The sequence below is a fragment of the Harpia harpyja genome, chromosome 7 (assembly GCF_026419915.1).
Source record: "Harpia harpyja isolate bHarHar1 chromosome 7, bHarHar1 primary haplotype, whole genome shotgun sequence".
Lineage (NCBI taxonomy): Eukaryota > Metazoa > Chordata > Aves > Accipitriformes > Accipitridae > Harpia > Harpia harpyja.
In genome coordinates, this window is record NC_068946.1 from 7,680,449 (window position 1) to 7,694,497 (window position 14,049).

General features: G+C 44.4%; 1 protein-coding gene across 3 annotated transcripts in view; it reads left to right on the plus strand.

Annotated features, from left to right (window-relative positions):
* Positions 1-14,006, plus strand: part of TMCO4 (transmembrane and coiled-coil domains 4) — a 42,262-nt gene extending 28,256 nt beyond the window's left edge. For all 3 annotated transcript variants that reach the window (XM_052792649.1, XM_052792652.1, XM_052792651.1), the window contains exon 14: positions 11,682-14,006. In XM_052792649.1, the coding sequence (XP_052648609.1) occupies positions 11,682-12,014 (333 nt within the window). In that variant the 3' untranslated portion in view covers positions 12,015-14,006. The remainder of the gene's footprint in view (positions 1-11,681) is intronic.
* The last annotated feature ends 43 nt before the right edge of the window (positions 14,007-14,049 follow it).

Here is a 14,049-nt window from a genome sequence, read left to right on the forward strand (position 1 = left end):
GCTGGGAAACCCGAAGCTCAAACACACGACTGCGGAGCAGGTACAACCTGCAATCTTATCTTGGTGGAGCCTTCAACACAGTTCTGGTTCATACAAGGGCAAGTTCATAGGCCTTGTACCTTGGTCCCCTGGGCTGCATTGACGCCATGGTGCAGGAACCAGTTTGTAATTACAGAAGCTCTGTGATACCAATGGCTGGTTTGCTAGGTCCAGACCTGGGCTGCTGCCTTTTTGGAGTGTAGGTCTCCAGGAAGCAGGAAGAGATTCACCTCTATGTCTGGTAGACATTTAGTTTCCTCAGAGCTATCTGGTGTCATTAATGATAAGCCACTGTATTATATGTCTAGCAGTATTCAACTCAATTACCTTAAGCAAACTAATGATGTCATTACCTTGTCTTTACTCATGAGTGAGCTCTGCCACAGAAAATCATGCAGAACTTAGCTTCTGTATTCATATTCACAGTAATCTTGGACATGCAATCTTGTTTTTCCATATCTTAGTGTTTTAACTCATTTTTCACTCTCTGCAAACTGGACTGGAAGATGCTCAGCACAAAGCTTAGGATACTTCCGTGGTCATTGTTGCTGCCGTGACTCCTCCCCACTGTCCCCACGAGCGGGTAGGGACCGTCAATGTTGCTCTGGAGCCAAAGGCACTTTTAAGTGCTTTCAGATTTTTTGGAGCACAAGCCCGCTAGGCCTATAAATACCCAGCTGTTACCAGCTCATTTCATTCATTATAACTGAGCTATGTAAAGCCCTTGCCAAAAAACACAGCGCTTAATGCTGTACAGATAAAATAGAGACTTTGCAGAACAAAATATAGGCTTCCCAGAAGGAAGTGGTGTAGTAGAGGCTTTTAAACACAGTCCAGCACTGTAGCTGTTCTTGTATCTTGCATCTTACTGGGTTGTCTTGGTTAGCATTTTCACATGCTCCCGCATCCATTTTTTCACCATCCCCAGCGTTGCCATTAGTTGCTTGCGAGCAATGACATCTGTACTGGCATGAAAAGAAAAATGGCCAAAGATGTCAAGCAGTGTTGGCACTGGGGTGACTTTTCCTGTTAGTTCAGTCCGTCTTTACTCTCCTCTTTTTGACTTATCTTCAGAGACCCTCTTTCTGTTGACCTTCTGTTTCCTGAACTTTGAAACTCCCTGGAGTCCTGCAGGCTTTATCCTGCCTGGCTCACAGCAGCCTCTCCATTTTTCCCCCAGAGGAGCAGTGTTTACATTTCAGCTAAATGAATAATGGTTGCAGAGCTGCTATCTGCTAATCTTCTATTGTTGTGCATCTGTATCCGTGCTGCCTGATGCCAACAGACAATCCCAGTGCTGTTCTCATTTCAGAAAGAGCTGACACTTTCACTTGCTTAATCTTACTGCAAAGCATTTGGGGAAAAAAGAGCAACCCCCACAGGGGGAAAAACCTATATTAAGTAGGTGTCGTTCTCTTGATCCATTTTCCAGACCATGGAGCTTTATGAAAAGAAATACGGTGCATTCTGATGAACATTTTAAAAGTAAAAGGAGCAAGAATGGGGAAGGAAATATTCAGGGACAATATTTTTTAAAGCGGCAAGAAAGAAAAGATAGATTTTGCTGCAAATACAGTACTATATTTTCTGTAATGGGGACCAGCTCCATCCCTGCAGATGCTCTTGCTGGAGGTCCCATGAGTCTACTGCCAGGAATAAGAAAGCACAAGTTGTGATAGAAGAATAAAGCATAGATGATGCAAAGGTGCTCAGCGTGAAAATATTATGCAGGCAACCTCAGTATTTTAGCCACCTCCCAGCCCATCCATGGTGAAAACTGGACTGGATCCAAAGGGCTTGGTTCTCTTTGCTGAGGTAGCATCAGAATCCTCAAATGAGTGGAGGACTAAGAGACCTCAGTATAAACAGGAATTCACCTCCAAGGCATTTATTGCATGTCTCTCTTGATTAGTATGTTTTTTATCTGATTGTCAGTAAAAAAACTGAGAGAGAAATGTCCTCCCACTCAGCAAATGCAGTTATAAAAGCCCTCCTAATGGTTACAATGGGACTGATTTATTCAGTAGATTTATTTGACAGCACCTGTTACAGAGACCAAGGAAGTAATTGAGCTGTAGTGTATTAGATTGATTGCTGTTTGTTCAAATGGGATATTGTAGATTACATTTTGCATTAACATTTGAATATTGCAGAAATGCTCAGAGTCAGAATGTAGGCAGAGCATTTTCATCGAGGCTCACAAGTCAAGAACAGGTGCTTAAGTTTCTCTGGGCAGTTTTACCGCAGCAGAAACCAGGGATGAACTTGCAAGCTTGGGGACAGTAGGAATGCCTGGCTGGAAGTCTAGTAGAGAGCATGGACAGATCGTGACAATTATTGCAGAAGTCAGTACTGTTCTCTCATTAGTCCAATGTGAAAATTGTCTTAAAGAGCTTTAGGCTATGATTAAGTTTTGCATTGACTTTAAAACGCCTTCCTTTCCCATGCTTTCGATGGCAGCTAAATTTTCCTTTTCTTATTCTTCATCAACACGTTGTCCGGATGGCAGATGCCTACCTGCTGCTGGCGCTCACAAATTCCTGTAAACACAACATGCGGCAACACCAACTGAGAGTAAACCCCTCCTTATGCAAACATGGGGAGTGCCAGAGCCATGTTCTGTACAGCCCACAGACTAAAGATACAAGGTACTTTTTAATCTCTAGAGCAGTCATTGCAATGGTACATAGAGAAAACATGCTGATGCATTTCACAGCCATGTTCTTCTCCTGCAGCATCTCTGCACAATGGAAGGCAAAACAACAGAGCTTCTTTTTAGAATGATCTGTATCGCACATCAACACACCTTTGCTTTTTCCCTCCGAGATACCTCAAAAGCTTTTTACCTCTGCTTTTCTTTGCTGCTGTAACTGAGCAGTGGGAGAGCCTTCTTTATGACAATGATTAAAAACCAAGAATAACTGATTTGTCTTTCCGAAAGCGCTCTCAGAAGAGGGGCATAGTATTCCCATTATGAGGGAAGGCAAACAGATTCAAGGCAGTCTAGCCTTCAGCCAGGCAGGTACACAGTGTACATAAATACCATAAGCAGATGAAAAGTCTGAATTTTGTGAAATCCAACTGATTTGGCACTTCTGAGAGTCAGGTTTTTTTCCCAAAATGCATTAAACTCTGGGTTTTTCCTCTGTATTCCCAAGACTTGCAGCAAAGAATTAATTGTGATTACAAAATGTGAATTAATTAAGAACCCCAGGGAGTTCAAAAGGCAAAAGGTTGCCTGTGTCTCATTACACCTTTGTTTCACTTGTTTCAAACAAGCAGTGCCACCTCCCATGGTGACAGGCATTAACAGGATCAGAACAGCAAGAGCTAGGAGCAGAACTCAGCTTCAGGCAGCGGCTCGAAAGAGCCTGGAGACCCTTCTCTCACACCTGGGGGACATGCAAGTCTCTGTGAAAACAAGTCTATTTGTCTGCTAGGCTATAAGGTCACAGGGATGATTTCTTCCTCTTCATATGTCCCTACAACCGTGGAGTCGTCAGTGGCTTAGTTTTCTATGATCCTTCCTGCTGTTGATTTGGGAGCTCTGAGAATCACACATTAAATACATATTAAATCCATTTTTCCCTTTGGGATGCAAGCGGAGGGTGCTGGCAATGTCAATATCTTAGAACAGAAGAAGAAACTGAAAAAGCTTTTCCAAAAAAGTGCAAATGGAGCCATTAATAACTTGCAGTTTGTTTTTGCTTAGTGGCAGACAAAAACTCAAAGGCTGGTGTCCCTCCTTGCTTCAACACAGATGTATTGCTCGATCTTGATGTACTCTTTGGGAGGCTGGGGATATTTAGCTGCTTCTAAAAGGCAGAGAACCATTTTATAGTGCTCCTTGAGCCTTTATTTTGTAAGGCTGGTGCCAAAATTCGCATACACACTGCCACTCAGAAACAGCGTGGTGCTGTAACAGTGTGGCCTTCCTGCAGATTTATAGAAGTAATTTTCCCTTTTCCTCCATTGTGCCTGGAACATGTGTGTATTGTTTCATGGTGGGTTTCCACAACATCTGTTTGAGTGCATACAGTGTTTGGACACACCAACTAGCCTGGGCAAAACTGAATTTCTGGGACTGCGCCCCTCCTTCAGAAAAGCTGAGATTACCAAGTGCCACATTTTAGAAAGATTCACAGGTAGTTTATGTTTACATCTAATACAATTCAACATAGGAAATTTGCTATTCCACTTGAGTAAGCAGCAAAGTTTTGATACCATTACATCTTTCTCCCATGGAGCATAACAATCTGCATCACTTGCCACCTTTTATAGATTTTTCTCTTACACTTTACACATCAGAGCACCTTGTATTTGAAAATAGGACTGTTCTTGCAAAGCCAGACGTTGCAGACTCCATTCTTGACAGGTTTGCAGTGAACAGGTTTGTAGCTGTTGACTTTGCAAGCAGCTATCCCGATCACGCAGACCTTACTTGAGCAAAACTGCCAGCAAAAGCAGTGGGAGTTCTCCCTTAGTAGTGTTAATAATGTTTGATTCTGCAAGAGTGGCTACACAAAGCACAGTAAGGTGAATTAAGGATAGAGAATTTAGCTTTCTATTTCCTGTCTTTTGTTGGAACACAAATGCTAATTCTGTATAATTTTTTGTGTTCAGTTTTGATCTTTGTTTCTAACCTCTTCAGCTGACATGGAAAGAAAATTCAGTTGCAACATCCAATTAAAAGCGTTAATCAAGGGGAAGGCTGACTTAGCTGACACATTGTATACGTGAGATTTTCTCCCGTAGCACAGTTTCAGCTAATGTGTTTGAGATCTTGCAATTACAACAGCATGTATTATTGATATTAGCTGAATGTAGCTGAAATACCATGAAGCTTACCACTGCCTGCTGCCCCCGTGACACCAGGGTAAGGTAAGGTCTTAAACTTGCTGCAGATCCCGGTGTGATGGATTTGTAGGAGATGGCATTGCTAAGGAGAGAGATTGCACTACTCCATAGCTGTTGAAATTTCCCAAATGCCCAGGACTTCTTGCCCAGACATTATTACCATCAACTCATAAAGGAGATTAAGGGATGAGTAAACTGAGAACAGGTCATTGTCCCCAAAGATGGCAAAAATTCCCTTTGTTAACCAAAAGTGATCTTGTTTTGTGGAGTTGAGGTGAGAAGCTGGTTTGAAAGCTGCAAAGATGGTAACGTTTCAGCTGCCAAATCTTGTGTATTCCCAGAGGAAGATGGGGAGAGGAAGGGTGATCAGTCCCTTTTGGTGTTACAGAGGAGTCCTCCTCTGCCGCAGGCAGGTCCTATTACATCATCCTGATTACGGAGACTGAATCTCATCTCAGTGTTTTCATCTGGACTCTTGAAAAATTCTCCATAATCCTGACTTGATCAATATAGCAGATATTTTGGGTCACTAGTCGGCTGCTGTAGTTTATCATGTCAGATATCTGCTATTTTTAGGAACAGTCCAGTTTGATATATCAATCCAGTCTTTATTTTTGGGGATCTCTCTTCCTCTGAGGCCCAAGAGATTATGTTTAAATTATTCCCCAGTGACAATTATATGCACAGTTTATGCTGGGCCTTTTAAAACATTCTTTATACCATCCAATTTAAATAATTTCCACTTGGTTTAGCACTGAAAAATAAGTATTTGATTATAGCCACCTTAAAAGTGAGTGGCATGTTTTGCAACTTTGATATAGCTGGAAAGACTCTTGAGTGTTCAGACACCAACCTGATAGCTAAAAAGAAAAGAACTGATTCCATCCACTTCTGGCAGTCGTCAGTGAGAGCATCAGCAAAGAAATAGTCAACAGCAGCTCTGCAAACAGTTGAAAAATTCAGGGAAGCAGCTGTTGCCTTCAGCTGGCTGGCTTGGTGTGCGGAGTGCATTACCTGTCAGCAGAAGGACATTTGTGAAGGCTCCTTTCCCTTGAAACTCCTTCGAGGGCTCTCTTATTAATTCAGAATTTATGAAGCTCCCTCATCCTAACTTTGTCCTGCCCGTCATCACTGATGTACAGCTGCTCTCCATCTCACCCCCTTAGGGCTTCAGGCTTCCAAAACTGATTTCCTCCATTTACTTCCTCTGTTTTCTTGTTATATTCTGTATTTTACTCCTCTCCATCATACAGTCCTCTTGGAATTGATGAAGGTAAATTGAGAGTAAAGCTGGCAGAGTTTTTCAGCAGTGGACAAATCCAGCAAAAACCCCAGTATTTACTCAGACTTTTCAACATCGACATGTTCCCACAAAACATATCAAAGTTTGATGGAAGAAGTCCTCATCCCAGAGGTGACAATGAAGTTATGGCTGGAAGATGACTGCATGTAAAAATTAGTCTTGCTCAAGAAATATCGCTGTAATTAAAGGAGAACTTTTACTGGTCAAGTTAGTTTTTAAACGAGAAGAAAAATAAGAATTGAGTGACTTATTCTATGCACGAGAATTGTAATTGTGCAAAGGGATGATTTAGAAGCAAAGCTTATTAGCTTCAGCTGAATCATGCTCCAACCTTTATTCCATCAGTTTTCAGAGCAGAAATAGAAACATTAAAGAGGAATAATGCAAATGACATTGACAGTATTTTCAAAATAAATTCAGCTCTATAAAGTTTTCCTCAAATATATTTTTATTAGCTTCTCCTCTGCTGGAAGCCACGGCCGCTGACGCTCAGGATATACATATAGTGCAATGGAGGCCTTGCCACAGGTGCCGAATTCACATTTTTTAATAAATTCATTTAAATTACAGCTTCTGAATTAGTGGACATGTTCACTGTCCTCACTTTTGGAAGACATTGTTTTCTAAGAACCCAAACAGAAGAATTTTATTTCTATTTTAACTTCATTCAGCCACAGCGTCTTTCAAGGTTCGTTTAATGTGCTTCTGGTTCTCATGACAGGAATCTGCTCTGCCACTGGCCTTTGCCAGGTCCAACCGTATCCCCCTGCCTGGGCAGTGTCAGGTCTTTGCTCTAAGCTTCCAGAAAACTGTGGAAAACAGATAGGACATTTTCTGCCAGGCTGAATGCTCTCTATCATGCAAGACATACCCAGCACTCTGAATTAAGGCTTAGGCTGACATGTGGGAATAACTCTGACCAGAGGAGCCTGCCAGCTTGGCAGAGATGACTGCATTTTGAGTGATAATCTGGCATAGCTTGGGAGTCCTATAATCAATCAGTCTTTGCTACCATCTGGAAGAGGAGGGCTGCATGGGTTTGGAGGGAGTATCCAGAACTGAAGATTTTTTGGAAAGCAATAGTGGCGTTTGAGTTTCTTCCCTTCATTACCAGTGCTACCCCAAAACTGGCTGGCAGTTTATTTCAGAGCACAGGGTTGCACTTGGTTCTCTTCCTGAACGACAAATTCACTGCCACTTTTGGAAACGGAGAGTAAACCCAAGAGCTGAACTGGCAATAACAAAAGTTGCTGAGCTGGCTCTATTGAGATATGCCACCCGGAGGCAGTTTGCATTTCATTATGTGTGTACACAAAGTGTCTGACACACCAGCGGGAAGAAAGGGCTGCTGAAAAGTGAGGTGTGATTATTATCTGAGCTTCAGAAACTGCAGCTCACCCTATTAACTCTTTTCACCCCCCACAAAATACCATTTTCTATTAAAACAGACAGTATTTGTCAAAAGGGAATCCTGCCACTGTGATGCCCTCCAAGGTTGTCATTTCTGCTCCTGCTGAAATAACGAAGCTCTGGAGAGACGTTTTAACTTGAGGGTATCTTTTTCCTGCATGATAAAGTTGCTCTTTGTATGTGATGGGCTCAAAACAAATCCAAGAGGTAAAATTCTCAGCCGTATTAATGGCCTGTGCTCCTGCGAGTCGCAGAGGGTAACTGTGCATCCTCTGCTCATGCTGCATGCCTCCCGTGCTCCTCAGTAATTTTCTGTGAATCCATAGGATGTTCGGTGAAGGAGAGCTGGAGGAAGGCACAGCCCAGCAGCTCTGTCCTTTATCTCTCCCTGCAGGTAGCAGAGAGGCCAAGGGACTTTCAGCTGAGCTCTTGCAAATTACACAGCCCTGCAAAGCAAACAGCTTTGCGATCTGGGCCGGGCTTCAGAGCCGGTGTGCGCTCTTTGCATTGGCCGCTTGGAATCGGTGGAGGAGGTCTTTTTGAAGGAACCGGACAGGATCTTAAAACAGTTGGCTCTGGAGCGAGCAAAGACTTCTGCCATATCAAGTGGAGTAATGTCATTGTGATACCCAGTGTTGTGATGGAGTAAGAGCCTTGCCTGTGCTCATGCGAGTCCGTGGCAGAGTCAGGATCGTACATAGTATCTCCTTTCTCCCAGGTCCCTTCTCCGTCCACCACTTAGCAGGCTCCCCAAGCATCCCCCCTGGGCTATGGGGTACACTCTGCGTTCCTATAGCTCAAAACCTGAGAGAAGTCCTGATTCTTCCTCTGTCCTAAAGAGCTGGATGCATCCTGGGTTGGTGCTTTATCCGTTCTTTCGCAATGCTGGGGAAAACCAACCGCAAAGGCAATTGAGTGGAGCCGTGGAGATGGCACCGGCTTACTGCTAACGGAGAGAGCTGCACGGTAACTGCAAATTGATTCCATTATCATCTCTTCTCAGGCACACTGATCTCTGTCCCCTGTCTCTCTCCATCTAGAACTGCTGTCGTTAATATGGAGCAGCATCTGTGCTGCAGAGCTCACAGCTCGCCTTGGTACAGCGGCCACCAGTGGGTTGGTTGCAGGCCCAGGGGTGGCATTATTTGTTTTCAAAGCTCCCGTAAATTGAACTGTGTTTTTATGACACCGTAACCAGAGGCATTTATTGTACCAAATAAAAAGACTTCCATTTGAATTTAATAGGTGCAGCTGATTATGCTTAATGACATTTTTGATACTTTTGGGTGGATTTGAACTTGAAAACCTTTCTGAACTTACTGAACTTACAGCTCCTTTCAGCTGACTGATTGATCCACCTGAGCAACGCTATCATCTGTAGTCCTTTGGAGATCTTTCGGTGTGGTGCTGTAGTCCTGCAGCAGAATTAGTGATATAGGCAGTTGGCTTGTGTTTTCCAATGAGTCAAAGGAAACATAAAATCAGATATAACAGGGAAGAAGTCACCTAAGCACACTGATAAACCTACCCCACTGCTTTCATTTCCTTATAACAAGCATAAATATTATTTGCTTTGGTTACAAGAACACTTTTCTATTCCATTTATTCTGATATTCCTCCTGCACTTTGTTCTGACAAATATTCAAACTATTGTTTATTTCCCTTTAAAGTTTTTATTGTCCTTTACAATGTTATAGATGTTCCCATCTCTTCTCCAGCACAGCCTACCCAGCAGAAGAATTCAGCAGATGAAAACAGGCTTTTTGAGAGATGGAATCGCTGAATTTTTCCACCAGGATGGCTTCATAGCTTTCAAGTGGCAAGGCAATTTGTGCGCTGTTCTTTTGCTCATGGCTTATTACTTAATGTGACAGTATAGCAGAGGAAGAGTCCCACCTCCTTTTATGCTTCTCAGGGCTTGCATTGGTCTGGCTTTATGGAATCCTCTCCAGGGCTATCCTGGAAACAGAAGTAAGTTTCCTTTGAAGAGATTTAGAGGTATTAGCACACCTGCAGTAAGGGACAGACTTTCAGGAGGTCTCAGCTTCTCTTTTAGCTGTATGAGAAAAGGCTCAGCTCTTCAGAATTGCTCATACCTAGTGTCTCTCGGTGATGGTGGTGCTCAAGGAAGAGGAATTCCCCATTGTTCTAGTGGAAGCTGCTGGATACTGAGGAGTTATGAAACTCTTGTCCTTAGGATGACAGAGGAAATTTGTTCTCTCTGACTAATGACTAAGTTACATAACAGGCTGAGAAATCCCCAAGCGCTGACCAGGGCAGGTAGATTGTGATGACTGTAGAGGTTTCAGAATACAGCAAACCAAGAGACTTCAGCAACCCTCCCAGCAAGTCCATTTCCTTCTTGTTTCTCTCCACCTTGTCCCACGCTGTGCTCATTCCTTTCTTTAGCCCCAAGCCCCCCTACTGAGTAGTAAAAGGTTCATACTTTTTCAGAGAACAATGTACACATCTTAACAGCCAGTCCGTTAGTCCTTCAATGGTTATTTTAATTAACTAATCTGTTGAAAACATCAAGAGCCTGTTGAGCCATCTGGACTGATTAAATTCACATATTGCATTACTAACGTGCTGATTAAATCCTTCACTTTGCTCCAAGTCCTAAGTGCATCCAAATGTTACCACTCAAAAGCTGCTTCACGCAAACAGCTAGGAGGTTTGACTTTTGCCTGTGCAGGAAAGGAGGTTTGCTTTAGGTTTGGGTAGAGGTGTGCTGGTAACCCTGATTGCTGGCATAGCAAGGAAGGACTGCTCAGGCATCAGCCAGCCTCCCAGACTGAGCTGGCAGGGAGGTGAGCAGAGCGTCCACGGCTGGGTTTCTCTGCAGACCTCTGCAAAGAGCTCTTACCGTCTTGTATGAGCAGACAGCCCCTTCCTGGAGCACTTGTACACGCGGCTGGGAAGCAGGAAACCTGGGACTGTGTTGTCGGGTATTCCTAGCAAGATTTGGGAAAATATGAGGCGGTGTTGCCTGAGACAGCTTTCTGGCTGGGTCAGGAGGGATTTTAACTTTAGAAATTGAATTTATCAAAGATGCTAAAATATCTTGGGATGCAAATCATACCCCTTAATCTTTGCTGAAATCTACAGGCCAGCTGGTGAGTGTACCATGGAAATAGCCTCAATTCAGCCTGACGGCACTTTTCCTCTCCACAGAAAAACCCACTATAAATCCACCTTGCGCTCACAAGGGCTTCCTCCCATTTGCTATGAGTACAACAGCAAACGAGATCTGAAGGCTGGTCTCTAGTAGGATCTTGGCTATCATTACTTCAAATGCTTGGCTTGCACAGGACACCTGAAAGAGAGAAGGCAGTTTCTGCCTTTCCAGCCAGGTAGCCTTCAGCATATGACAATAATAACCTGCAGAGGAGGTTTTCTCTCCCTCCTGTGCCCTGACTGGAAGGGTGCATTCCAATATCCATCTCAGAAGGGTTTATCTTATCATGAAAATCACCTTACAATGAAAATGTGTGGGGTTTTGCACGTATTGTTGACTTTAATTTGTTTTATGAACCCATAACTCTCAGGCTACCAGTTTTATATGGTGTGGGACAGATCAGTGCACCTTCCAGCCAAGAACCTTAACACGCTTGGTAGTTGTTGTGAGATTTAGTGACTATATCCTAATTTAAATAAGATAATCTTTGCTTTTACAAGGGAGCTAAGGCACAGGGAGGACACGTGACTTAGCAGAGAACAGGGAGTTGAGCTAAGACAACTTGTCTCCTACCTGGGTGTCTCTCACCCTGGCAGATCACCTCCTCTCTTACCCTTGTGGCACCCAGAATCTGGGGTTTTGTAACTCAGCAATTTCCAAGCATTTAAACATACACATCTTAGAGGAAAAGTAATCCGGCAGCAGCGTGTGCCATGAAGGGTGCAGCCAGTTCAGGTTATTCAGTGGACAACTGCTTTTTTCAGACCTCATTCTTCCAGCCTTTCAGAGCTAAACCCAAGTCTCACAGCAGCGGTGGCTTTTGAAATGAAGGACTTGACTGAGCTGGGTTCCCCGCAGCTTCCCCTCTAACAGGACTCTCGTTGTTGCTTGCAGGTAAATGGCCACCTGGACTACATGAAGCAAATGGACACGATCCTAAAAGCTGTGGGCATTAAAACCAGGGAGTGTCAGCTGGAAGAGAAGGGCAGCGGCAGTCTTTTCTCCCCTCTAGCCAAGAAATCGCAGCGGGCAGCAGGCAGTGAGACTCGGAAAGAGGAAAATACCATGCAAGAGGAAGACGTAGCTGACGGTGAAGCTCTCCCAGCCGGCCATGCTCACCACCATGATTCCCCCAGCTATCTCTTGGGAGAAACCTCGCTCCCCTGCCCAGACTGTTCAAACAGCGGGGACAGCAAGAAACAGGCAGCGGGTGAAGGAACAAATTAGAGCTCTTCATGTTGGGCAGAGATGCTCAGCCAGCAGTAAAACTGCTTTCAAAGCACCATCCGTTGCACTGGGATTCCCAAAGGAGTATCGGTAGAGCCAGCAGAGCTGTAGCTGCAGTTTTCAGACTGTTCTGTGAGCCTGGAGCATGGCACTGGCGTGTCACTGGATCAAAGCTTTCAGAACAGCAGCCCACGGCATCTCCCATGGACGAGAAAGGGCTGATTCCTGCCTGAATCAGCATTGCTCCTCCAGAAGCGGTGGCAATTCCCTCCTTGCAGAAACTGGGTTTATTCTTGAGGGAAGCAGCTGTCACCATTAGGGACTGTGTCTCTGCTATGTAACTCTTGGGAAAGCAGGTGGCTTTGTGGGTATTTTTAAGCATATTGTGGAGAGGGGCTTGGCACTAGGAAATTAAAAACCTTTTTCCACCAGTGGTCAATTTGATTTTTGGTTTTCACGTGAGCAGGTGCGTTGCAGGCTCTGGCTGCCCAGCTATGTATGTCTCAGCGTTCGCGCTTCAGCTCTGCTAACTGGGGAGGCGAAAGGCTCAGGCTGCCTGGCTTCTTTCCCCAGTCTGCTGCAGGTTTGCTGCCAGGGCTTGGGCACTTCCCAATCAACAAGACTGTTTCCCTATCTGCAAGCTGAGGGCGATGAGTGTTCGAGGCCTCATTACTATTAGAAACGTGCTTTGAGTCCCTAGGTGAAAGACAGCAGAAGAAACAGAGTGGGCTTTTTATGATTTATTACTTTGTGAAACTTCCTTCCAGGCTTTGCAAGCCAGCAACCCACAGAGACTTTCGTTTTTTGTCCCACACACATCTCCAGCCTTAAAAGCCCCCTCTAGACGTATTATTAATTGGCTTAGAATAAAACCAATACTTGGCATAGGATAAACATCAGTCTGTTTGATTTCTACCTCCTTCCATAAAAGCGAGTTGGCATCCACTCTCTTCTCCCCCAGTCTCAAACTGGAGGGAGGGACCGTGCTTTACATCCCCTGCTATGCAGAGTCTTCCAAAACCTGACTGATGTGGACTGATCCACATCTTCCATAAAAGGTCCTTTTCTGGCCTATTTTGCTGCTAAGCCCAAGAAAACGCATCTAGCAGGAGGATAAACCCCCTTCTGAGAACACCTCTGTGTTTCTTCTGTTTTAAAACAAGTGCCGGATGGTATAAATACCTTCCCACATCCAGATCTGGAAGGTCTCATTGACTCACGAGAGGGGAAATACCGCAACTGCAGCTTCCGATTTTGGTTCACACGGAGTCCCCCTCCTCCCTCCCCGTTCCAGCAGCTAGTTTAATAACCACCTCTCCTTTCTTTCCCCAGCTTTCTAAAACCTTACCTGCAGCTTATGTCTCACGAAGTCAAAAATGTGGCTGTTTCTGGGGGTGGCAGTGTAACCTGGCAATGCACAGCAGCTTTGGGTACAGTGCCTGGCTTTTCCTCGCCCCAAGTCCTGCCGCTGAGGGAGGCTCAGACCTGCTCCACCCTGATTCTCAAGCGGTGCCTCGCTGCCGAGCAATGGGAGACATCTCCAGGACAGGCTATGGGATCCCACAGTGACGGACCTGTTTTGCTGGTCGGTGTTGATGCCGTTGGCTGCAGGAAAGGGATACGAGTTCTCCACCGCATCAGAGGATTTGTCCACAAGCAAACACCTTCTTACAAAGAATTAGCTCAATGAGAGAGTAACGTATTATTGCTTTTGAACATTTGGCTTGAAGAAGCGGTCTCTCTCTGTTCATCTCCTGAAGCCTGTGTCTGCTGATTTGGTTACCTAACGGACTTTCAGAGTTCATCGTGTATTTTTCTCCTCCTTTTTAACTGGAGTTGTAGTCAAAGTATGGTTTTATATAAAGCCATTTGTGGAAGGACGTACATATTTATCTTTGTGCTTGATACCAAACCCAAGCTATCTGTCCACAGATATGTGGCAAAAATGTATTAAACAAACAGTTTGATGTTTGAACCTGTGCTCAGTCCTCCGTTTGTCACGGCCATTTATCACTGATCACTGAGCCGGCCATCG